Source organism: Stegodyphus dumicola, chromosome X1 (assembly GCF_044657685.1).
Source record: "Stegodyphus dumicola isolate Sdum_Otavi_A_Nest chromosome X1, ASM4465768v1".
Taxonomy (NCBI): Eukaryota; Metazoa; Arthropoda; class Arachnida; order Araneae; family Eresidae; genus Stegodyphus; species Stegodyphus dumicola.
In genome coordinates this window covers 167,716,124-167,742,647 of record NC_140780.1, presented here as the reverse complement: position 1 = coordinate 167,742,647, position 26,524 = coordinate 167,716,124, and the positions used below count along the sequence as shown (strand labels likewise).

Below are 26,524 nucleotides of genomic sequence, written 5' to 3'. Positions count from 1 at the left end.
GTCTTTTTTTTTCTTTTAGGTAAAAAACAGCTTGACTGAATTAATTCAAGTGGACCACGTGCCTACTACTTGACAACTGTTGAAGTCTTAATTTGCGTTCAAGTTCTCTACTGCATTGGCCACGCATGTTGGACCCCCTTTGTCCAGTGTTCATTATGAGAGTTTGTTTTCCTAAAAGTCAAGTTGCTGTGGCTCTTGGCCACGACTTCTGGTCTCCTTGGCAAATCCAGTTGGACACCTGAAATGGACCAATACTGAAATTGACGCCTTCTGTTAGAAGTGCATAAATTCTTCTGTTCAAGATTGACATGTGTGGTTTCAACAAGCAGCAAATTGTAATTATTTATTAGAGATGGTTTGGGGATAGACTTAGTGTGCTTTGGCTTAGTGAATGAGACATTATGCACTCTTGACATTATAAGAAGTTGGAAGAACTTCAGATTTACTGCATCATAAGTTTAGGGAAAGGTTTCTAAACTGTGCACTGTTTTTTTTTCATAGCAAAAAAAATAATTAAAAACTATCTACTATATATAAGGGTATTACAGCCCGTTAAAGTTGCATTTTTTTATTTCATACAATATTGAACAGTGAATTCGTTACTTGAAAGTGTAAATCGTTACAATGACGGTGACATATTCACTTCACGTTTCAAAAGCTCGTCTTTGCGGCTTTGCTAAGCTCTTAACAAGATGGAGGGGAAGCATCTATAAGCTTCTCTACCGAGAAATGCTAATATTTATTGGTTTCTATTACTTCTTACTTGCCCTTTATAGGGTAGTTCTGACTGAGAATCAGCGTGTGTAAGTATAGATTTCTAGTTTCTTTTCAATTTTTTCCAAAGTACCTTAATACAAAAATGATATTCACAAATATTTACTAGAACGTAACATATTTTTTAAATAAACTTTTACAGGGTATTTGAAAAGCTTGCAATTTATTGCGAAGCTTTCACAGATCTTATTCCTTTGTCATTTGTTCTTGGGTTTTATGTTACCATTGTCGTTGGAAGATGGTGGCAACAGTATCTTGCTATTCCATGGCCAGATAAGTAAGTTAAAATTTTATACGGAATAGTTCTTGAACATGATTTGCCAACGAATAAACACTTAACTGCCACAAAATTTTTGACGCATTTTAACTGGCTTCTTTTATGCATTATTAGCTTAGTTTTGAAATTTAGATAGCTGTATTTATATAATTTCTGGTCAGTTCTTAAAAGACCTTTAAACTCACTGAAGTCGCACAATGTGACAATTGCTGTTATAAAGTGTTTTTTTTTTTTTTTCTTTTCAGTGGCTAGGTAGATACGTTATTGAATACTAGTACTTCGACCTGGTATTTGACTGGTTCTTAACTTGGTAAATGGGCTAGCTTCAGGCGTGTTTTATTGATATGGGAAGTAAATATCAGAAAAGCGTCCTTTCTCTTAAGCCTATAACTCTCATGTGCTTTGCCATATTTAATTATTCAAACACACGGGGGATAGCGAATGGATATGCAGGGTGGTTATAGAAAACTTCCTTGATGTGTGAACCCTATCTGATCAACCAAATGAAGTTTCAGATCGTATTATTTGAAGGTATACGCTCGAAGTTGTGATGATTTAAAACAATACGGCGCTCACGGTTACAGTGAAAAGATCTCGAAAATTTTCTAATGACAAAACCCACTTTTTTCTTGCGCAAAATGATCAGAGCACTGAAAAACCATAAATGGCGTTGGAACCATACATATATGACGAAAATTGCCAGCGTAAAATATTTGTAAAGAAGAGCATTATAAAGGACCAACTACAGCACGAGACAGGAGAGGGGGGGGAAACTTATTGGAATTTTAAGTTTTCAACATGCTCACCTTCACAAATAATAATGTGTTGCATGCGGAAGATTGCTGATAACAATGGTGAACGTAGCATCGCAGGAGTAATCTGCGTAATTTCACGTTTTATGTTATCTTTGAATTTTAACAAACCTCATAGATTCGATTACCTTAAATTTCAGGTAAAGACAAACCCAGAAAGTCGAAGGATCGCGGTGGCCACGAAACCGCAGTAATGCGGGAGACGTCTGTATCTACAAAATGCTGCTGTGGCACTTACCTAACACATGTGGCGACGTGTGGAGGAGCACCATCATCCATCCATCCGTCCATAGAATGCCATTAAAGGCATTTCCCTGCTGCGATTCTGGAATTACGTAATTCTCTAACACTATTGTTATACTGAGTGCTTGTGATGATGCACATTTTTTTTACCAATGGAAGTGAACTCTTTGAAGAAGTACGAACAAAGAACAAATGTGCTTGCCATGCCGCACGGCGCAGTCACTAAAGCTTCGTGCAAAGACGCCATATTGTGAGGATTTTCGTCAGCTAAGTGACGCAGTTCTTGGAGTTTTCGTTCCAAATTATAAGGAAATGCACCTCATCCGCCTATAATATCATTTGTAGTTTTTCAGTGTGCTGATCATTTTGGGCACAGAAAAAAAAAGTGGGTGTTGCCATTCAAAAAATTTCGAAATCTTTTAACGAACTTTTCTGGCAAGGTCTCCCGTGAAAAAGGATATCAGACGATTGGAAACTCAAGATCGCCAAAGATCACATGATCATTTTATTTTGAACATTATCAGAGCTATTGCATATATTACTGTAGCCTGTAAAGCATTTGATAGCGTGATTGACTACATATTGATTGAAACTGCTTGAAATGCAAAAGGATGTTTACTTTTTTCCTAGGCACATTTCACAAGTCTAATAAATGAAGTATTTTATTTCATTGCGACTGCTACTTCAGATATTTTTCATTAGCAGTTACAATGGCCCACCAGCGGCCGAGCGGTAAAGTCGTTGAACACTGGTAGTTCGGTCCGAGGTTCGAATCCCGCGAACGGACTGGCTGCATGGTTGTTTTCGTGGTTTTCCCCATGTGTAACGTGTATATGAGACAGTTTCTCTTAGAACGTCCTCCACGAAGGCATCCCTTCCCTTAGGTAGATAGCCCTAGTGTGCTTTGCCATAACTAAATACACCACACCACCCCTTAGACAGATAACCCTAATGTGCTTCGCCATAATTAAATAAATCAAAACCATTAGCAGTTACACACCAAATTCGACTATATCGAATGTAAAACTATTGGTGTTCTTTCGAACGTTGTTTTATTAGTGTTTCTTTGAAATTTTACCCACTTTTGTTTGTATTGGAACACTACGATATGATGCAATGAACATTAAAATCATTTTAATCAGCAGCAATTAAAGAAACACTTTAGTTGCAGATATTTTAAAATACAGCCCATTTAAAATACGAAGCTAACATTGGTATTCCAACTAATGCTGCCAACGATGATTTCTTTATTTCAGTTTTAACCAGTATTTATAGCCAAAGCTTTAGTTGAAAATGCTAGTTATTAAGCTGAATGATCTTCAATTTTATCAGGATGCTTTGAAGAAAAAAATTCGTTCTTTTAAGATATTTTGATAACACCAAAATATGCTTTGTATTGTTGACATAACCCAATAAAGCTAAATTCTCATTAAATATGTATTCCACTTTTCATTTAGCGGCATCAAAAATATTCTTTGTGAATAGTTCAAAATATTTCATGCATAGCAAGTACAGTATAAGCCTTTATAGGATAATTTAAAAAAAATATTGACAGAAATTATTTTACTCTCATATAAGAATTTGTCTTTCAAATAAGAGTTTAATGGTCGAATACCGGAACATTTTTTTTTTTGTAAGTTTCTGTGCATAGAGTTTTGATAAGAGAGGCTAGAAGTACATTAATATTTTTAAAGCTTTACTGGTATCCACAAATTTTGTTTTGAAGTCTTTTCTTCAGATCCTAATATTTAGAATGTGTTATTGATAGCTTTGTATATAAATAGGTAAAAAAGTAAGATAGCCATTACTGCTTTTGTTGTGTGTAACTAAATTAACTAACTTAATTTCTAAGGCTGTAGGAATATTTAATTTCTACATAAAGATCCTAACAGATTTCGACCAACCAGTGATCGAGATTTTATTATTAGATTTACAAGGACAGGATGCCTTCTTGGAGAATTTTGTTCTTTCCACGAAGGCATCTCTCCCTTACTCAGATGGCCATAATAAAAATAATCCTAGCTAGTTTCACAGTTTAAATAATTGCATTCAACCTATGATAAGGGGGGGGGGTAAGGTATCTTAGATGGATATATGGTACACTGAAGAATCTTTGCCACTTTCTTTACTCTTAATGTTGTTGCCAGTTATTTTTCCCAGAATGACAAATGATAAGCTTTAGTCTTATTTATCAAATCTTAATTTTCTTGCGTCTCTTTCAGAAGCTTCTAAAATATATTGAAAGTTATCAACAGAAACCGCTCATACTTGTCTTGAAGTAATCTGGATTAATATTTTAACTGATGCTCAGCGGCAGAGTTGGTGAGATAGTTGGGAAATGTAAAAACTGAAATATCAGATTGGTTGTACATTAACTAGATAGACAGGTTGACATTTACTTATTTGAATCGTTTCAATTCGCCACAAAATCGCCAATATAACCTGAATTCGTAGATGTTAAATATTGCGTATCAACAAGTGTTAGGTAGTACATTTTAAATACTTATATTTAACATCATTTTCTAAACAAAAATGTACTTGTTTCAGAGCTTGTATGCTTATTTCTACTTATGTGAATGGAGCTGATGAACGTGGGCGTATTGTTCGCAGAACTTTAGCAAGATACCTAAATCTAATGGCGGCTTTAACATTCCAAGCAATTAGTCCTGCAGTTAAGAAACGTTTCCCCACTATAGACCATTTAGTGGAAGCAGGTAAAATTTTGTCCTGATTTACGTCCATTTAAATTATTTCCGAATTTTATTGAGTTAAAAACCTGATCGCTAGTTAATATTTAATTTTAGGATTAATGACTAAGGAAGAACGGCAAGTGTACGATGCCGTGCTGATGACTCACGGAAAATGGTGGGTACCTGCCCAATGGTTTGGATCGGTGGCTGCAAGAGCTCGGCGGGAAGGCCGTATAAAAGATGACATTCTTTTCAAACATTTGCTTGATGTAAGTCAAATTCTCTCTCCATTCAGTTGTTTGACATTAAATAAAATGTGTACCTTATAAGTTAAAATGTTATTATTTGTATGCTTACTATACTCTATTTCAATATGCTTTTTTATCATTTTAACTACATAGTAATGAATTTTTTGGGGTTTTGACACTTAGCTATGATTATGATAACAGTGGTTTTTATAAAGTATGCAACTCCATTTCGATTCCAAAGTTTTACCTAGTAACAGTTTGCAAATATTTGCAAGCCGTTAGTAGGTAAGTTGTAGGAAAAAATTGGGGGTTTCAGAACTGTACTAGAGATTAGTATGTATAATCCAGTGCCTGTAGCCATTGAATATACCCATAATTTTGATTTAATAGAAGACGGAGTATAGTATTAAAAGATCTTGTGCATCTACTCCCTTGCCTGGGGTGGACTTTCTTTTCAACTATGCATTTTAAAATTAATGTTAAAAACTTTATTTATACATTGAAACCACAAATGGAGAAAGTTTGCAGTCATATTGCGGTGATTGTAAATTAATAGCAACGATAATAGATTTAAAAAATAATTCTTAATTTTCTTAACATGCAGTATAATTATATTAATTAACTAAAGTTTTAGTAACAAAATAGTAATTTCAAAATCTAACCTTCGACATATGTGAGATTTATTTAAAAATTTTAAGCACTTCCAGGAAGGACAGATGTTTCCCTCTCTTTCAAAGAGCATAAGTATATTAGCTCTTTGAAAAAGATAGTGAGAAATCTTACTACTTAAAACAATGCTATGAATATAGCATTTATTACAATCAAGTAACATAGGAAATCTTGCATTTAAAAGTAAATGCTGTTCATGCAGGAACGTTATTAAACAGCTTCATTTGTACAAAATTCGATGATTTTAATGTATTACTTGCAGTAAAAGTGTCCACGTTGTGTATTGGATTAATGTAACTTTTCTTTCGAAATTTAAATTATGAAATTAAGTGTGAATATTTCTATCATCTGCTGTTAAGAGATAGTGCATCCAGCCGGGTATAGTGGATAGTGACAGTGAACCCTTGAGTTGGCTCCCGACTCACGTATATATGAAATATCCTTGCAGAATTAATTACCAACCCAGTAAAAGTTAGCCATTAGGTGCCAGGTCGCAGCCTGAGCGTTCATTAAATTCAAAAAGAAATATTTACATGTGTAAACAAGGCACTTGAAGATTACAATCAGAGTATAAATATATACGTTTGGTTCAAAATTTTTTACAGGTAAGCATCTTAAGCTCATTCCTAGAGTACAGGGTTGTATTACATAGGTAAGATTTGTTTGCGCACTGCTGTTGCTCATACAGATGGTTTTTAAATACATGTGTTTTAGTATAGCGCTTGAATAGTAGCAAATATAAAGAAGTTATAGAATATATGGTACACAGTAAGTTACACTTGTACAAAAGATAAGCATTTTATACTGAATTGCCTTAACTTGGTTTTCTTTTTATATAGTGCCACGATACATTTGAATCAGTATAGATTTTACATTAATATTAATTTATACAGATGTAGTACACCAAAGTAGGATGCCACACGCGCGTTGATGAAAATACCTTACTATATTTACCAGGCACGTCTACTAGATATATACAAGTTTGGGTTACTGTATTGTAAAATTTATACAAAATAATGTTCAGCAGGTATAAACTAATCAGGTATAAGCGAATACAAGCAATTCAGTGATACATTAGAACTTAATACAAGTTTAGACTAAAGTGCACAGTTAATAAACAAGCAACTAAGCAATACTTGAGAAAATACACGAAATACCTGAAGCTGCAGAAATTATATTATCGTGTATTACTACTTGACAATCAAAAACCAGATTCAAATATTGGACAGAAAATACTGCTATTTCTACACAAGGGCACTAAGGCTTTTGTCGCAATACCGCCAGACTATCGATGATAGACCATGTTACACTAAAATATTCAATACACAGTACAAATGAGTTGGAAGAAGAAAATCTCAAAATACAGAAAAAAACTATAATGCACAATACAATAATCGAATACAAAATACATATGCAAAATGAATTCAAATATATATGTAGTAAAAATAATGCACAAACATACAAATAATAAAGTATAATACAAAGATGAAGCATGCTAATTTACATACTGAAAGACCCGAGTTCGAATCTCGTAGAAGGCATGGGTGTTTAAGCGTATACTGTCTGTGCAGGAAAGGGGTACTCAAAATACAGAGCAATTCGAAAGTCTTCTCGAGAGATTATTGGTAACAGAAGAGGGGTGGGAGACTTTTGAAATTGCCCTCTTCGGGAGTTCAAAATTGGTGTGGAAATGCACAGTTAGTGCGACGGGTCTATATCTATACGACCTGCACTTCTTACTAATAGATGTTATATTTGAAACAAAAACTTATCGAGGAACTCGGAATAAAACACAACTCTCACTGTTCCTAATACCTTAGAGAGTAAGAGCTACTGTGCTCAAAGCCTTTCCCTCTTTTGTAAGAGAAATTAATTTCTTTCTCTGGGCTGCTGATCGGTGGAGATAACAGGTAGAAGGGGGTGAGCTATCGGAATTTCAGAGTGCCACCACACTACCTGTGCAGGTCTGCTCCAATTCTGATGAACACTCTAGTGAATGGATCCGAGAGTCTTTCTTACTTGTCTTCCCCCAACTACTCGAGATGACTTTCGCGTGTCCAGTATAAGTGCCCCCGTATCACACAGACACTTGAGAAAACACAAACACCCACGTCTTCTTCGGGATTCGAAGCCCATCTCAATAACACGACAGCCAGCATCGATATCCACTGTCCAGATCAGGTTGGCTGCTTGCTGGTAAGAAGACTCACAGCAGCAGAGTAGATAAACTAGCTGTACATTAGGAATTTAGATGTGGGTTTGAATCCTGGCTATTGAACTGGCTGCATGGATGCTTTTCATGAATTTTCTCATGTTTTGTCATGATCGAATAAAAATACGTAAAATTCTTTGATAGAATTTTGAGCGTATGCCGATAGAACTTGAAAGTTATATCTTCAGTTGCCCGGTAAAGAATTAATTGAAATAGTGTCCCAATAGTTTAAAAAGCATTAAAGCTGATAAAAGGTCTTTTTTTTTTTTTTTTTTTTTTTTTTTTTTTTTTTGATGAGCTGAGAAGGGATGTCTGATCTTGTAGAATAACACAAGCCATGAGTAAATAAGCCCAATCCTCTTGATTACCCATTAGACCACTTGTCCTTTTATAAAATCATTTAAAAAAATTGGCATTTAAAAATCACAATCTCAATAACAAGCTTGTATTCAGTGTACATATGTTAAAACACACAATCGATTTCGAAGGCAACTAAAGGTCCCTCCTCATCAGGAGAACAAAATTACTAGAAAAGGGAAAGAAGAAGAAAAATAAAGCATCGGCAAAGGAGTCTCAGAAACACGTGGTCGTTAATCAGCACTGCCACGTGGCCGTAACTGGATTTTGAATCAGAGTTACACTGGCCGCCTACATTTACTGAGGCAGGCTATCTGATCAAACATATAACACATAGACTAAAACGAAAAAAAAAAAAAAATCAGCGAAGTCAAAATATAGGGAGCGAGGGGCAACTGCACCTTCACGTGCCAAGTCTGAACCTTGAATAAAGGGAAAGCAACCAAAAACTAGTTGCAGATTACGAATAGCTTGGGTTGCTTTCCTTTTATTTTAATTTTTGACGATCTGTAATTCATTATTGCCCGACTTTTAAGAGTCAACGTCCAATCTCAGCAAGCTTTAATGAATTAGATCGCTGGTGAACTGTCAAAATTATAAACTGTTTTCGGGTGGAAAGGTTTCAGATTTGAGAAGGTTCCAGAAGGGTTCATCCGCATAGCTTGGAACATACAATTTGCCCGTTGTCTTCATGTTCCATTTTCCCACACTTTTCCAATCATTTACAGATAGTTGTACAGTTTGCAAAACTGCAAGCTCTTTCGCTAAATATGTTTTAGGATCAGCATTCACCAGTCCCTTTAAACAATAGTCATCATTAGGTCTCTAGAGTGATTCACTGTGGGGCTACTTCAAGCTTCAGAGCTTCTTAAAATTATCCTCGTTCATTCCGAAGGTAATCATAACGAAACATGTGAGTAGATATTTAGCTGCTGTTTGTCTGCTTTGAACTCATAAGCAGCAAGAAGTCGAAATTAAATTTTTTTAGCAGTTTGCCTTAGTTGTAAGTGCGATATAATGAGGTAAAAATTTCTTAGAAGGAAAGAGGACTTGTGACGAGTGGAAACCCAGAAAAACTTATAAAATGGTACAAAACTATGATGCAAGTTCCCTGAATTCTCTAAATTGTCCTGGTTTCATATTGAATTAGAAATGTTTGTATTTATTTCGTAATAATCCTTTAGTTGTAGACTTGCTTTTCTAAAAGCTTTTCTAGACTTTTTCTCTTTCTGTATCTTATATTTTCTGATAAACTGTATCTTATATTTGTGGCAGCTAATTATGCTTTATTTTTAGGAAATGCACACATTTCGAGGAAATTGTGGGCTTCTTTTCAGCTTTGATTGGATCAGCATACCTCTTGTTTATACGCAGGTAAAAAGTCGAATGTTTTTCTTTAAATTAAATACTTGTTTTGAAGGATATTAAAGCAAATGTAGCATAAATGATCAGATTGACCGTTAATTTCTTGTGCGTGAATCCTGTCCGATTCATGAACTACTAAAAGTGCTTATGAATGTTTCGAGTTAAAATCGGGCAAGCACATAGGTTAAATGTTTCGCTTCGGTTGCTATAATATCATATACTGATTAAGTTCAACATTGAATCAGATGACTAAGATTGCATAAGAGAAAAATTAGCGTTAAACATTTTCAAAATATCTGTTTAAATAAATAGTACAAAGAAAAAAATGTTTTTAGTTTATTCGTACTTCCTGCATTTAATCTAAAATGAAAAATGGAAGTTGTAAAGTGCTAAACATCGAGAGTGAAAACTGATTGTTTAGCGGAAATTTCGGAAACTAACGAAATTTAATTAAAAAGCAGAATATATTTAAGTGTTTCCCTCGATAATTCTTAATTGATCAGCAGTGCGAGATTGGGGTAATGAGCTGGAAATACTATAGAAAAGGCGGAATAAATTTACTAGGCTTGCATACAGTAAATCAAAGATTTTTTGGAAAATGGCAACGGACATCTTAGAGATAAACCAGGTGATACACGCCTAGCGAAATGAACAAAGGATATGCTGAGCAGATATCTGATAAGAATTTCAATACAAGAAAGAGTTGCGAAAACTACTGTAAAAGATTATAGAATATAAATATATATATATATACAATATATATATATACACAGGGAATATTGCTTTATTCTGTTTCATGACTCAAAGAAATGAGCAGTTAACATTTAGAGAGGAAACTAGCTGAAACAGTTTTACATCGATAAACTTAGATACCTTGGTTTTTGCATTTTGCATTTCACTAGTAATGCAGACAGTAAGTTGTACGAAATCTGTCCGTAGCTTTTAGGACAGCTTTCGTACAAGTGTGCACGTTTATGGTTAATTCCTTTGGCAAGCTACGGGTGATATATGAAGCAAACTGGATCATTTTAGCGAACTGTCTAGCATATTTAAAATGTTCAGAACTTGAAAGACCACTAACTTGAGTAATTATTGAATCATCCATTGCTGCTAAATGCCGTCTGTTACTTGTTTCTTGAAAACAAGAATGTGAGGATCGACAGGCAGTCGTAAACTTTGTGAGGTACGGGAAAAAGGCCCATACTGATAGACAGGTAAGATATTATATCGCTAGGAACAAATTCCTCCATGCAACAAATGATTTTCATCTTTTCATATATTCGAAAACGTTCTCTATGATCTAGGGTCTCATCGATCAGTGATATATTAAAAAAATTATGCTTGATTTTCATCACTCCTATCTAAGAAGATGATGAAAAAACTTGCCCCTTTTTGACTAGTGCCCCTTAAAAATAATGGAAAGTGGGTAGACGAGTAGTTTACAGTATATAGAATCCAACGAATGCAAAATAGCTTGCAAATAACTTTCTAAGTCGCTTTTCGGAGTAGAAGCTTTGTTGCCTTTTTGAATAACCCTGCTTACACATTAGAAGAAAATGCATTCCTCAATGGATATACAGAAATTACACATATTCAGAAAATTTCCATATAGAAATACAGAAATGTACGGAACAGATATACATTTAAAAATATAGCATTACATTTACCGAATACAGGATATACAGAAATTTTCTAACTGAATACAAAGAGCTCTATTTAGAGTTCAATACTTTGTACTCTTAACAGAGTACTTTGAAGAAGACTTCAAATTTAGATAAAAGTTTATAGACACTATCGTAAGTGTATCAAAATGTGTTACGGATCTGAAAAAAAAAAAAAAAACAGTTTTTACTCAAATGATCCTGATTATAAACAGGATTTCTGTATCTCACAAATAACTGAAAGGTAGTAATTGGAAAATTTATCTTTCATTTATTTTGTATGTGAAGAAAACAAATATCCATGGCAGGCTTAAACTTGGTCGAAACGGAATGCTAATAGAATTTTTCTCATTTGCAGCATAGACTTACTTTGCAACGCTATCTGTCAGAAACTTTATTGACTATGAAATGGATAGGGTAATCTTCGCGTGCTCTTTATAATCGATATAATAATTATTAACACGTTAAGTGCCAAACAAGTTTTGTTTTCCATTCTGTTTCAGTAAGTATTTATCTGTTGGGTTACTTAGATTTCATCAAAAATATTTTGCATATTATCATGCTGCACTGAATTACAACTAAATACATCTGTGAAAACAAATGCATAAAATTGAATCTTCAGAAAAATTTAAAATAAAAAATGGTTCTATAAAGGTTTACGTTGTAATAAAGAAAGCTAAGAATAATCTTTTTTTCCCCAGGTAGTTACTTTAGCAATCTATACCTATTTTCTTGCTACTGTGATGGGTCGTCAGTATTTGAACCCAGAAAAAGGATATCCTGGTCATGAAATAGATCTGTATGTTCCAGTGTTCACCTTGCTGCAATTTTTCTTTTATATGGGATGGTTAAAGGTAATTAAGTCTTGACTACTTTCCCAAACCTCTATATTTAAAAAGTGAAATATATTAGTCAGTAGGACATCGTGATATATATATATATTCACGAAATGTAACATTATTTTTGTCAGCTAAAAGGCAGAATTATTTTGAATAATTTTTGGAAATAAGGATGTCCATTAAAACTAATTGGAATAGGATGACTCTGCATATTAGTAGTTAATTACAATTAAATTTGAGTAATTTATCAACCTGCTTCAAAACCCGATATTAAATTATTTGTACAAATTAATTTTTTCACTCGTAATAGAATATTTATAGCTTTTTCTGTTTATATATGTACATGTGTGTGATAATTTAATACGTAGGAGGTATCTGGATACTTTAACAGCTTGCAGTCGTTATGGTCGGGGATAGATATGTCTACGTCGTTAAACAGATGAAGGCTTATACCACAAACTTCCAGATGTAACCATTTCAGAACATAATTTTGTTCCATTATAACTCGCATCAGATCATTTTGTAGACAAGAGATTTATCCAATCATATTTCAATACGATAATTTTTATGTACTCTGATTTTTAAAGTAAGACGTAGGCATCTTAGACTGAGAAGCGAAGCAGTGCGAAGATGTTAGCAAGGTAGAAGCTAGGGAAAAGAATGACGTAATTAACTTGCGTGCGGTATTTATACCGAAGTAGATGCAATTGTAGAGACAAGCTATGATTGGTTAATTTTAGTTACCTTTTTCAATGTAGTCAATTCAAGTAGTGTTGTATAACATGGAAAGATCTCGAATTTGAGAGAACAGATGAATTTAGGGAAAGGAGCAGCAAATTTAGAATTTTGAGGTCCCCAATTATTCTTAAAGCAGCTATCGTATTTTGTTATGTCTGTTGACTACGTAAATATACGCCATTGTATTACTAATACATGCTTCACATATTATCTTGTAGACGTTTTGGTTCTGAATCGAGCTGACATTGTATTAATAATACGTACTTCATATATTATCTAGTAGAAGTTTTAGTTCTGAATCGAGCTACATTTAAATGGTAAGGGCTCAAATAGAACTCGTGATATGAGCAAAAATCCTTTTGGCAAACCTTGGCCCTACCACGCCAATTTAGCGTAATTTTGTAAATTTCCAATGTTTTCAAAGCTGTAGTAGTGACGCTTTTCGAAACTTCCAGAAGCACTTTCCTTTCCTCTTAGGAAATCCCATAAATTAAGACGCTACGAGCATGTAGCAATCAGTAAGTTCAGAGTCATGGGACTATACTGAGCCTCTACTCGGTGATTACCGTTTGGTACTTTGCTCTGTACCTAATTTATGATCTACGTTCTTGGCATGTTAAGGAGAACCAAGGATTAATCATTTAGGAGTGCCTAGGTTTAAGGATCTTCTACTTAAACATCATAAAATAAAAGTAATGAGCAGAACTGAGAAAAATACTTGATAGTTGTTGTCAACATAACTTCATAAAGTGTAAGGAGGAAAAAACTTTTATGAATATTAAGTTTGAAAAAATTAGTGATCAGTGAGATTCGATCCCGAGTCTAAAGGGCTAGCCACTGAGCTGGAGCGAGTTTTTTGATTTTCATTTATTACTTCGCTTTTTGGTATTTTTATAATTTTTAATATAAACACAAAACAAAATATAAAAGCATATAAGAAAGAGTTTGACTAATAGGTTCCCACGAAACATGGTTGGTCATAGAATCTTTAGCACTGTTAAACGTAATGTAGTAATGGTAATTAAGGTAAAGTAATGGCAATTATGGTAAACGCGAGGAAATATCAATGGAAGAATTTAATCTGTGGGAACTGGTGTGAAAATGAGGTTGAATAGTATGTTGATAACTCTTGAACATCATTCTTGAAGATATAGGTTAGAGAAGCTGTTGAAATATTGCAAAATTGATATTAAGAAGAACTTGTCGTACCACTTTATTTATTGCTGTTTTATCTTGATACTTTTATATATTTCAATGAAATTTGCACTGTAACCTAGCGTAGTTAGTAAGATCATCTCTATGAACAGGTAGCATGCAACAGTATTCTTAACTAATACCAAATTCTAAAGAATGTGATTTTAAATTAAAAACAGCTTCATAATATGGCCTTTTTCCTTTATTTAAATAACCAAGCCCATTTTTTTTTTGTTTCACGATTTGACTAAAGCCACGAAAGTTATCATTGTCTCCTCATCTAGTTGACTTTTATTAATTTTCTGGCATGAAGGAGATATCAAAAATTACTTTCATCTCCGAAAACTTGAAATATTTTTCTCTTTTCTTAAACATTTAAGTTGAGCGAGTTTAGCAGATATTCTTATGGCATTTTATAACGTTCATATTTATATATGTGGCGTGAGTGTTCAAATTATTGTAAAATTTCATAATGTACTATTTAATCATGCTTCTTTTTACTTTTATATTTTCAATAACTTAACACTTTAAATACTTTGGAAGGGAATTTGAAAATTTTTCCATATTTACGTGGACATATTCTTCAAGCTCTCTTTTGAGTGTTTCAATGTATTCTTAAAACAAATCTTATTAAAATATTTTGTATGAAGATTTCAGTTACTAACAGCATGCTAAATTGCATTTTAGTTACCAATATTAAATGATTTATTACAGGTAGCAGAACAACTAATAAATCCGTTTGGGGAGGATGATGATGATTTCGAGCTTAACTGGTGCTTGGACAGAAACTTACAGGTGATTTCTAGTTTGTGGTTACTTTTGCAAAAATAAATTTTTGGCCAGCTTGTATAATATAATGACTAATCGTATTCTTAGTCTAATAATATTTCTCATTTTGTAGTTTTCTTATAATGTTGTGGATGTTATGCATCAAAGTAATCCTCGACTTGGGAAGGATATGTTTTGGGATGAGGCTGAGCCACAGTTACCATACACAAGATCATCTTTCAACTTAAGATCGCAACCACATCTAGGATCTGCAATGAATTTAGAGTAAGCAGTAACATTCTTAAAGTGCAGTATAAAAAGAAGTGGTAATTTTTCATGCACTAAAATTCCCATGCACGTTTCCTTCTAAATTGAATATAATGACACAGGATATTTCTTAATATATCTCTTACAAGAACGCATTCTTAAATAATTTAATATTTAATCACCAACAAACACAGCATATATAAATGAAGCTGTGTACTGCTGAAAAACTAGTTTTTGAATTGGGATAAGAAGGCTAACCCGTTTCGATGCGGGTATATCGAGAAACCTGCTAAACCTTTGAACTTCACTCTAACAAAATGAATACAAAATCTTTCATTTGTCTCACCGACCGATATTATACACACTTGCAAATAATTTCAAGTTTATTTTGCTTTAAATCTACTTTCTACATTGTCTATAGCATTTTAAATTAAACTAGAATAAATTACTTCCATTTTTTCTGTTTTTTTTTCTTTTTTTGCATTATTGATTTATAAGTGAAAATAAATAGTCTATTAAAATTCTATATCTTATAATGCTAAAAATGTCAGTCTTAATAGAATGTTTCATTTAATATCGCAAGCTTAAGAATCTTAATTTTTTAAATGAGCTGCTCACAGGGAGAAAATGTCTCGGTAAATATATTTAACATTGTTTTGACGTTTTGCTACAAATTCATTGTTAGAGAAAATTATTTGACAGATGCATGATAGATACTATAGACATTTCGAAAATCTTGGATGAATTCATATCCAATACAAACTATGCACTTAATTTTTCTGATGTACCATGGTTAAGAGATCGCTAAATAATGGTAACTCAACTCGAGCTCGAATCTCGGTAAACAGGTTGGTTGTGATTTCTGCAAAGTGCCGAGTTTACCCAACTACGAGCCCGTTTACCTTAATCCTCCCTATAGACATCCCTTTATTTAGCCAGAAAGCTGTCATAAGCTTTGCTGTACTTGTTAGCGATGTACTCTTAGTAATCAACTGCCCCAGTTGTACCTTTAGCAATCGACTCAAAAATTTGAACCATGTATATTGAAACACCCAGTCTCCTGGATAATCCCGGTTTCATAAATTCTATTCTGTAAGCCTTTTTCTTATTTTATTAGAATGCTATTTTTAGATTCAAGTAAGAACAAAATATCTAAGTTGATAAACTATTTCAGTACAGTATAAGGCAAAATAAAAGTTGATTTTTTTAAAAGCACAGTACTTATTCTGTTTAGGCCTTTGCCTTTTCAAACAAAGGATGGTTATTTTCGAGAAAGCAAATGGCTAATTTCACAAAACTAACCATATACTTGGCGCATAATAACCAAGCAAGTTATGTGCCATAAAGCACCACCGCCCAAAACAAAGTAAATACTGGGGGGAAAATGAACCACGGTTAACATGGCTAATTGTTTTCATAAACTAAGATAAAAATAAAAAGTATTTTTTTAATCGAAAAAGTAAAAACCAGCCATATTGGCAAGTTTTTCAAATGATTCTTGAGCATATCATTCGAGCTGGCATCTTACAAGAGACACCTGCACAGTCTCCCTTTGTTTTTGATATGGGTAGACAGAATTTGTTTTCTATTTCAAGTCTCTTTGTCTTCACCTTGTTCGTCAAGATCGAAGCAAATGAGAACTGATAAAATACGTTGCATACTCAGTCTTCACAATTCAAACAAGTCACCGCTAAGCACCTTTTCATTTCAGGTGATACTAATGATTATACAGGTCTTTCATAAATAGAAGTCATCTTGTATTAGGATTCTCTAAAGTAGCCATGAAATAAATAAGTATTAACCGCACTAATATCTATTATTTTAAAGAATGTAGCCATTGAACATTCATAGGGTCTTCATCCATTATAACATTTAGAGCATTTTTCGTCCAAGAAGTCCACTTCCGTTTTAGTATTAAGAGTAAGGAATCATTTTAGATTTTTCTGAATCTTTGCCTGCAGAGCTTTCATAATATTTTGATTCTATATCACTTCCACTACTCCCTCTTCAAACCTCCTTAGTAACTATCTTTGAAGTCACGATCGCCATATTTCTTTGTATGACGAAAAATCAAACTCGCTCTTTCAACAAGACTATCATGATAGGGATAACTTACATTCTAGAGCTAGAGTCATTAGGTTTATAGACGTAGAAGACGTGTAAAATGTACAATGCCCTCGATGGGATTTTGAACTCCGAACTACCGATTACGCATCAGATTTGCCCCTTGTTACACTACGAAGGAACGTGGGAAAGAGAGAGAAAATATAACATTAGTATCGACCTTCAGTTCTGTGAGATCATGAGCGAACTTTTGAACAATCGCTGGGAAAAAAATACATGTGAACAGATGAACTTCATCTGAACAGCTGCATTTCATCTAGCTTAAAGGTATGTAAAGCACCATCTCCTTGAGATTACTGGAAGTAGAAGAATTTTAAATCTGAGAATCTATAACCGGTCTCAGAAACTGGCTGTCAGCAGTGGCGTATTCGCCAAAGAAATCGGCCCTGGCAGAAAAAAATATGTCGGCTCTAAGGCCCCATATGGAATGTCATACATATAAGTTATCATTGTCGTTATAAAAAATAATGTTATAAAATAAAAATGTACATTTGCAGAAAAGTAACACTTTATTCATATATATCTATATATAACAATAAATAACAGCAACTAAATAATTATATAAACAAAACAGCGGTTGAATCATAAATTAGCCATTTAAATAGTTTTTAATTCCAGGTGCCTGGGCAAATATTTCCTCCATTATATCTTCAGTTTTGTCTTTAGCCAAAATATCCTTCTCTATGTTCATCAATAGTGGTGACTCCAAATTAGCTTGCTTCATAGTACTCCTTAATCTACTTTTTACAATTTTTAATTTTGAAAAAGCTCTTTCTCATTCAACTTGCGTTATAGATAGGTGATACAGGGTGAGTACAAACTTATAAGCAAAAAAAGACATTGGTGTATACATTACTATATATATTATATTTCAAGAGTAATTTATACACAGACATGACGCAAATTTTTCAAAAATTGCATATAGCTTTGGATGAACGTTCATTAATAGATAGAGCATTCTCTTCTTCTGACAGTATCGGTTTCAAAATAATGATTTTCAATTGAATTTTTTAGTATTTTTCATTTAATTACAAGGTCCTGATATTCATCCTAAAGATTATCAGTTGTTACACTTGCATAGTGCCCTAACAATATAAATAAATAGTCAAAAGAGTTCAGCGACAATGGCTTCAGAAAGTTTTGGGGATCGAGAAGTGATATGTCTTACAGCTTCCCATGCCCTTTAAACTTACTTTCCATCGAGGAAATGGTGTTATCCGTTATAAAATTAAAAACAGTAACTTTAAATTGTTTGACAGGGAAATTGGAATTATAATCGGACGATTCTTCTACGTCCATTTGTTTCACTTTTTGGCATTATCTAGCAGGTAGTTCTTATATCACAACCCAGCCTTTCTAGTTTATGCAAACGATTTTGATGCGTCAAATATTAAATCGAAGTTTCTAGAAATGGCTTTTGAAGAGCTTGTAGACTCTCTAATCATATTATGTACTAGGTTGTAATCTAATACTTTAGTCGGCAAATATTTCGTTACTGGCTTAGTATATTGAAATATTTTCAAATATACGTGAGCAGACAAAATTATTCAAAAAATTGATACTTTATACAGAATATATTTTACCATTTGTCGTATCTGTGCATTTTGTATATCATTGGAATATATGCTTTTGAGTGAAAGTATTAATTCTACTTCCCTCTATAAGTTTCCTCACGCGCAGGACTGTCTCGCCCAGTCATTTGTGGCGATTCGATCTTTCAAGTTTCTTTGATCAGCCCGAAATCGCTCCAGCCCTATCCGCCACTGGCTGTCAATGATTAAATTGAATTGCTTTTTAGGAAACTATCTCAAAAAAAAGATTTGTTTGCTTAGCTAGTGTAAAATATGCACCTATTATGCATCTATTTCAAGCAGTTCAATCAGCTTCGTATTTGCAATAAGTTCCATTTATAATATTAAATATTCTGCTCAAGTCTAGTAGGTTTGCAGGTAGTCGTACCAGCTGGTTATGTTGTACGATAATTTTGTAAGAATTATGCTACAACTTTCTATGAACTGTGATTTGTAGTTTTACCCAATACAGCTAATATTAACTGTTTCTAAATAAAAGAGATAAATGCTTTCGTATATCTTCAGAGTTCTATCCGTTACAACTGAAATACGTTATTTAACAGAAGTAATTAAATATTGAATCAACATACCCTATATTACTAATACATCTAAAATGCTGACATTTAAAGCAGTGAAGTTAAGTAAATCATGCTTGCGTAATTCATGCAATCTATATTCTGTAATTTTAAGACTACTGAGCGTGAATTACGCGAGATACTTTATCTTCAGTTATTGTAGCAAATATATTTTGTATAAAGCAACTTAATAGATAATGTAGAACAGTTCGTTTACTCTTGAAAAAATGACAAGAAGTCTGGAAATGATATTAATCTAATATTTCTGACTATTTAGAAATCGTCCAATAAATTTAGCTGTTAAATTACGCTAAATATATTAAGACATATACTAATGCCTATAAAAATTCCATAAAATTCTGCCATTACTGTTTGAAAATATTTTCTCGTTTGTATTTAAATTACAGTATTTTTGAATCGCATTTTTTAAGAATTAAAATAAATGTAATATATAAATTTCCTCTGTAATCCCTTTTAAATTTAATACATGAATTAATTATCGGTGAATTTCATTTGTAATCAGAATTTGTTAGAAACCTCATAAGATTTTCTCTGCATTTTCCCCTGAAACAATTAAAACATAAAAATAATTAAACACAATTAAAGAAAACTATTGCAGTTTTCGCATTCATTTCTGTAAATATCGGTGTCGGTAATCATTCGTATGACATCGCGTAAGTTTTTAATTGTTCAAAATTGTAATCAAATATTGGTGCGGGTTTACAGCTCCCTGAATAAGACTAATCATTCCAGATGAGAAAGATAGTATTTATAACTTGTTCTAATTATTGAGACATAGAAAAATAAATAGCTGTAAATACTAACTTAACGAAAATGGGGGTATTAGGCAGCTCATCTTTAGCACACAAGCAGAGTTGCCAACTCTCCCGATTTTCGACTGCTCTCCCGCCAACCCGATTTACAATATATTTCTCCCGACTTTTTCTTATTCTTAATATTTCTCACGATTTTTATGGAACTTGGCTTAATACTTCGTTATATGAACAAAAAAAAGTGATTTTGGATGTCTGAAAGCAACTGAAATTTCTCTAGATTATATCTAAAATAAAACCTTTCGAATCAGATGAGAATTTCTGCTTTGTGAGTGACAGCATACGTATCCAGAAACATCGTTCTCCAGTTTTCCAATGGGGCATCGAGCTCCACTGCGTGTCATCTGGCATATATTAGCCAATGAGCACAAAGCAAGCTCAAAGCCGTTGGTCGTTATTTGGATGTTCTTTTGTTATTTTGTTCATCTTGTCCTGAGTTGTGTGAGTACACGTGCCTTCGGGAAATAGTTTTAGAAATTATCATCTTTTGTTATGTCTGCGAGAAAGGTGAAATACTCGTGCACGTTTCAAAAATCGTACACAGTTGACTTTCCTTCCATTATTTCCTCAAGGAAATATAATAAATTTGCAATGTGTACCATCTGTCATTGCGATTTTTCGATTTCACATGGTGGAAGGGCAGATGTTCTTAAACATGTGCGTGCGTACACAAAAACATTTATTTAGAAAAAATGTTTCCCGATAGTGAAATCACTAAGAAATACTCAAGTGCAAGGACCAAAACAGGTGCAATTGTTAAAGAAATGGGTTTGAAAAATAAATCTTCAGTTATTGATTGCGATAAAACAGCTCATGTTTAATTTCCATTCTCTCTACGGATGGAAGCAATAATACCAATTCAAAACTGTATCCAATTGTTGTTTCTTTTTTTAATCCAGAGTCTTAAGAAATTGAGTGCAGTTTACTTTCTGTCCTCCCTTTAGAAGGACATTCGACAGGCTTTAATATAGCACAGCTAATTATTAAAACTTTAAAAGAAAATGCAGTCCCTCTGGATAATTGCTTAGCACTTGGTGCCGATAATGCACCAGTAATGGTAGGCTTGAAGACTGGTGTTGCAGGCATCTTAAAAAAGCAAATTCAGATTTGCAGATTATGAGGTGCACCTGTCACCTTTTAAATTTAGCTGCTGAGAAAGGGGGGCAGCTTCTTTACCAATAATTGTGGATGAACACATTGTTGATATTTATTATCTTGAAAGGAGTTCTAAAAGAAAAGAAAAATTGAAACGGTTCTAACAGCTGCATAATACTGAAATGAGAAAAATTTTGAAACGTGTGTACACGCTGGCTGTCTTTAAAGAAATGCTTATCTAGAATCCTCGATCGATGGAACCCACTTCTTGCATTTTTTAAAGAAGTAAATGCTTCGAGAGTTAAGATAAAAGGCTCTATTGAAAGTTATAAAGTACTTAAAGTAAATGGAGATGTAGTTACTACTTCAATTGTTAAAAATAGGTTTGAGAAAAATAAAGTAATTTCTGCATCATTCAGCAATTCAACTGGCAGTTCTCAAAATAATACTGCAAAATATAAGTGTAAAGCTGATACAAATTTCTCTCAAAATAAAAAAAAAAATTGCTCAACACACGAAACATTTTCCGATTACTGTAAGTTTATCTTGTGAAGAAAGAATATTTGTTTTTTTAGGACCTTAACAAAGATTTTTGCTTTTTTTTTTACAATTCATTTTGCCATCATTTGATGTTCTTAACACAATTCTACAAAGCAGAATTCCATTAATTTATGTTTTACAATCAATGATTTATGATCTGTTTAAAGACATTTTATCAAAGTTTGTAAAACCAGTCTGTGTTTTGTCTTGTAATTCTATATATGATGTGATTTATGGTGAAATAGAAAATCAGAAGAAATATGAAGATTTGGTAATAGGAGCTGCAACTACAAAAGTAGTGGAAGAACTTTCAGAAGAAGACAAAAATAAGTTTTATCTTCATGTTAGAAGTTACTTCTGTCGAGTGAGTATGTGATTACATACTACATAAATTTCCAGTCAACGATGAAGTGATTTTGCATGCTAAAGTTTGTGATGTTTCTGCTCTAGCAAATGCATCTTTTTCTGATATAAGGTATGTTTTGAACAGATTTCCTGTGTTACTTCGTTTAGTCATGAAAGATGATGATATTGATGTTGCTACTGATATACTGCAGTCGCAATTTTGCAATTTACAATTAGAAAACTTGGATGAAGTTATAAAATCAGCTAGGATTGACACCCAGTGGAGTTTAATTGGAAAACTGAAAGGGGCTGATGGAATTTTAAAATATAGTGGACTGTCTAGAATTATGTTGGCCGTCTTGACAGTTCCCCATAGTAATGCGGAGTGCGAGAGGATTTTCAGTGTTGTTGCGAAATGAGGACTAAATTTAGATCTAATATTAGTGATGACACATTAGAAAAACTTTTATTAGCAAAAGCAGGCCTACGTGGCAATTGCTATGAACAAAATTCTGAAGTTTCTTTCTTAACGAAAGCAAAATCTGCCACTATTCATAACATTTGTATGAAAACTGATTAAAGTGTCTTTTTTTTTATTTATTATTTTTATTTTTTTAAATAAAAATGTTTTTTTATATCTAAGGTATTTTTGTGTTGCTTGCATTTAATACTTAGTAACTATTTAAAGTTAATTCATTATTAAAAACTATATTTTTATCATTTAAAAAGTCTTTTTAACATTGTGAAAAATCTCCTGATTTATTAAAAAAATCTCCTGATTTTCTAATGTCATAAGTTGGCAAGTATGACACAAGAAATAATACAGATTACCGAAATGACGAAATTCAACTAAAACTTTGAACAGTCATCTCTTTGAAGTTCTCAGAACTGATTAACACCTGACTCATTTCGGGCTGTATTTATGAGGTGTCGCACGGGCTGTTAGAATTGTCGGAAAAAATTGCTCCTAGAGCTTCGAAAATGCATCTATTCAAAACTTCAAGAAAAGACATCAGAGCCGGCCAGGAGCGTTTTCACTCGTATTTAGCGTTCTAGTTTAGCTATTTTAACAATTTAAACATTGTTAGATTCAAAATTAAATATCTACAAACTCTGCAAGAAATAAGCACTTGTATACAAACATATGATCACAGTTTAATAACACAAAAATAAACCCTAAAATTGTTAGCCTAGATATAAAAGTTAAACAAATAAACAATACACAAAAACAGTGCAATCGAATGGATTTAAATATTTACGGAAATGAACAACTATACAAAATAAACGATTTACAGTATAAACGATTTAAAAACCCACTTTCAATTTTTGGCAGCTAATTGAAAAGTACAGTTAATTTTGAATTATCTGACACTAAATTTGCTTGCATTAAACATTTGTTTACCATTTCTGAGTTTTGCACTCATGCTCATTATTTTATGTGAAGTTCGCCTGAAAGCGATTTTAAACAATATCAATTTCTTTTAATACAGACTAGCATTCTCATGATTTGCATATTTTTAGTGTTAATCTAGAGGAGTCTGAATTTATAACGATGGAGACGATCATGGAAGAAGATAAGGATGAAAATAATTACTGTAGTCCACCAAGAAGTCCATCATTTGATCACACTGGACATCATCATTTCCCAGGAGAAACTCCTACAAGAAGAACGAGTACATGCAGCATTGATGCAGATAATACCTCCCTGTCTAGACATAGGCTACCAGATTTTCCAGGATCCAGGTTTGTCAACATGATATTGGGTTCAAGCCGAGATCTATCGCACAGCATAGATTCCATGAAAGATGCGCACAACTCAGTCACTGCTCCTTTTATTTTAAAATCTCCATGTTTTCGTAGAAAATCTTGTACAGAACCTTCTCCACTAGCAGCTAATGAAGACAAGGTTATTCTTGATTTGCCTTTGTTGTCACAGTCTGAAGCAGAAAAGGTTTCTGACGAAGGGGAATCATTGATACCAAGTGAGCCACCAGTGGTTTTCCAAGATAAATCATCGGAATATTGTACGATCAAAATACCTGATTTATCTGTTGTTGAAGAAGAAAGCTCTTCAGGGAGTTCGAGAGGTCCATCTCCTGTCAATGATCCTATGCAGAGTTCGCCAATAAATGAAACTTGTGGCCAGAATTTCACATCATTTGAATCTAACTCTTCCCAGGAAAATCTTATAACTTCTTCTGATAGCCAAAGCACAAACAGCTATTCTGGTCTTCTAAAAAATGATGTTTAATTGCATACATGTTATGTTGATGTAATTAATATCTTTTGTTGTATTTATTATAATATAAGTTGGCTAACTTAAAAAAATTAGTTTTCTGATAGTTCAAGCAAATAGGTGTAAAGAAGGTACATCGTTTTCTTCGTATTATACCAATTCATTTTATGACGTAATTTAACAGTCTAGTTTACGAGACAAATTATTCTTCTTAATTGGATGGTTATTAATGTAATTAATCTGTTTAAATTTATTTATGATAAATTTTAATAGCCTACTTATTTTAATTTACATTAAATTAATGTAGTTTAAAAACATAACTAGAAGGCTGTTTTGAGTCCCCCCCCCAAGAGTGTTTCTATTGTCTATTGTGTAGCAAAATTTAGTTATGATTTAGTCCTTACCATCCGGTTTAAGAGCTACTTCTCTGCATTTTCCATTTCCTGCAACAGCTAAAATTCAAAATTCAATTTACTTATGTAATATGAATCGTGAATGTTATGGATAAGCATTCATTTTACGATTTGCAAAAGAAAATAAAAAATTTAAGATGGAAAATAATTTCTTCCATGACTCTATATAATTTTAATCTCTTTTATTATATACATGTTAAAAATTAGAATAAACAGGCAAACATATTAACTTTATTTGAACTGCATTATTTTAAGCCCTTGGGTATTTTAAATGCTATAGTTAATCGAGAAATTTTTCGAGTAATAATACGAGTATTAAGCTTTTCGTTATCATTAAAGTATTTTTAAAGTTTTGTTATTTGTAAGTTCATAGTTGTTATATTTGTTTATACTTCTTTATATCTAAAAGAGGAGATAGGTTTTGCTTTTATTTACTTAGTTTTTTTTGCTCTTATTTATGATATGTTATGTGCGCAATGCATTTAAGAATAGATCTGAACCTTTCTTGTTTTTTCGTATACTAGAGATATTGTTAAAAACTATGTTTTTAAAGGTGGTGGGTGTTTAAGTTATTAGTTAACAGGATTTTAAAAACCTGGTAACCTACTGTGTGTTTCCAGGCTAGATGAAAATGTTTAACTATGAGCTTTTTTGTATGAAATTTTATTTTTTTAACTGTGAGGATATTTTGAAAAATTATATTGTATGTGATCTTTTCTAATTAATATTTTATATATACTACTGTAATTTTTATTTTTTGTTTGCCTTTATCAAAAGTCACATTAGATATTGCATGTATATAAAGGCATAAATGTAAACTTTAAAATGTATTTTTGTATTATGCAGTATTACAAAATATTTTCGTAGCACTGTCATTTATACAGATTAGATTGTTCTAGATTTTAAAGCTTAAATTCGTCATTTCTAAACAGTCAGTTCAATTTACCAGTGAAAGCTTTTATCTAAATTTTTCAAGTTTGCATCCTATCCAGGATTTTTTATTTTCTAAATTCATAACTTATTAACTATTTACCAATATTTGAAAGGTTAGAATTTAATTTTATATACACTTGTATTATGCTTTCATTTATTGAAGAGAAAATCATTATTCATTGATTTTCTTCTCTTGTAACTATTTTACTAAACTTACCATTTTCTGCATGATGCATTCCATAATGTGTGTAATCTTCTAATTGTAAGAATATGTTAGTTTGTCACAGGAGCTGCTTGTTACTTCCCATGTCTGTTTTGTAATAAAAGTATTTGTCCTTCGTATAGTTGTGTTTTAATAAGCTTTTCAGAATTTTATTCCTTCTAGAGCTTTGCTATTTATTTAAGTGGCTGTTGTCTCTACATTCCTTCTACATGCTCATTATATAAACTAATCGTGTACTGACAGTTAACAGATACAAAATACGCATGATTTTATATGCTTATATTGTCTGTATGCACTGAAGTAGTACATATTAAAACAGTATGAAACGAAACTAGGATTACGATGAATTCTTGTGTGACTGTCTCACTAATGCTGTTAGGTTTCTTCCACTCGCATTAAAATCCTTGAAAATAAGAATACTTCAGAAAAGCATTTTGTGTAGAGAAATGTCATTTAATTTTTTCAGCCAAACAGGACATATGTGTACCGCAGCCACTGTTTTAGTTCCAGGAGGACAAATAA

General features: G+C 32.8%; 1 protein-coding gene across 2 annotated transcripts in view; it reads left to right on the top strand.

Annotated features, from left to right (window-relative positions):
- LOC118198566 (bestrophin-2a-like) overlaps window positions 1-26,121 on the top strand; it is a 52,430-nt gene extending 26,309 nt beyond the window's left edge. For both annotated transcript variants that reach the window (XM_035370265.2, XM_035370264.2), the window contains exons 2-10: window positions 20-803; window positions 917-1,051; window positions 4,654-4,820; window positions 4,911-5,065; window positions 9,579-9,656; window positions 12,010-12,162; window positions 14,794-14,874; window positions 14,981-15,132; window positions 23,719-26,121. In XM_035370265.2, coding sequence (XP_035226156.2) covers window positions 625-803; window positions 917-1,051; window positions 4,654-4,820; window positions 4,911-5,065; window positions 9,579-9,656; window positions 12,010-12,162; window positions 14,794-14,874; window positions 14,981-15,132; window positions 23,719-24,448 — 1,830 coding nt within the window. In that variant the 5' untranslated portion in view covers window positions 20-624 and the 3' untranslated portion in view covers window positions 24,449-26,121. The remainder of the gene's footprint in view (window positions 1-19; window positions 804-916; window positions 1,052-4,653; window positions 4,821-4,910; window positions 5,066-9,578; window positions 9,657-12,009; window positions 12,163-14,793; window positions 14,875-14,980; window positions 15,133-23,718) is intronic.
- Window positions 26,122-26,524: the final 403 nt, after the last annotated feature.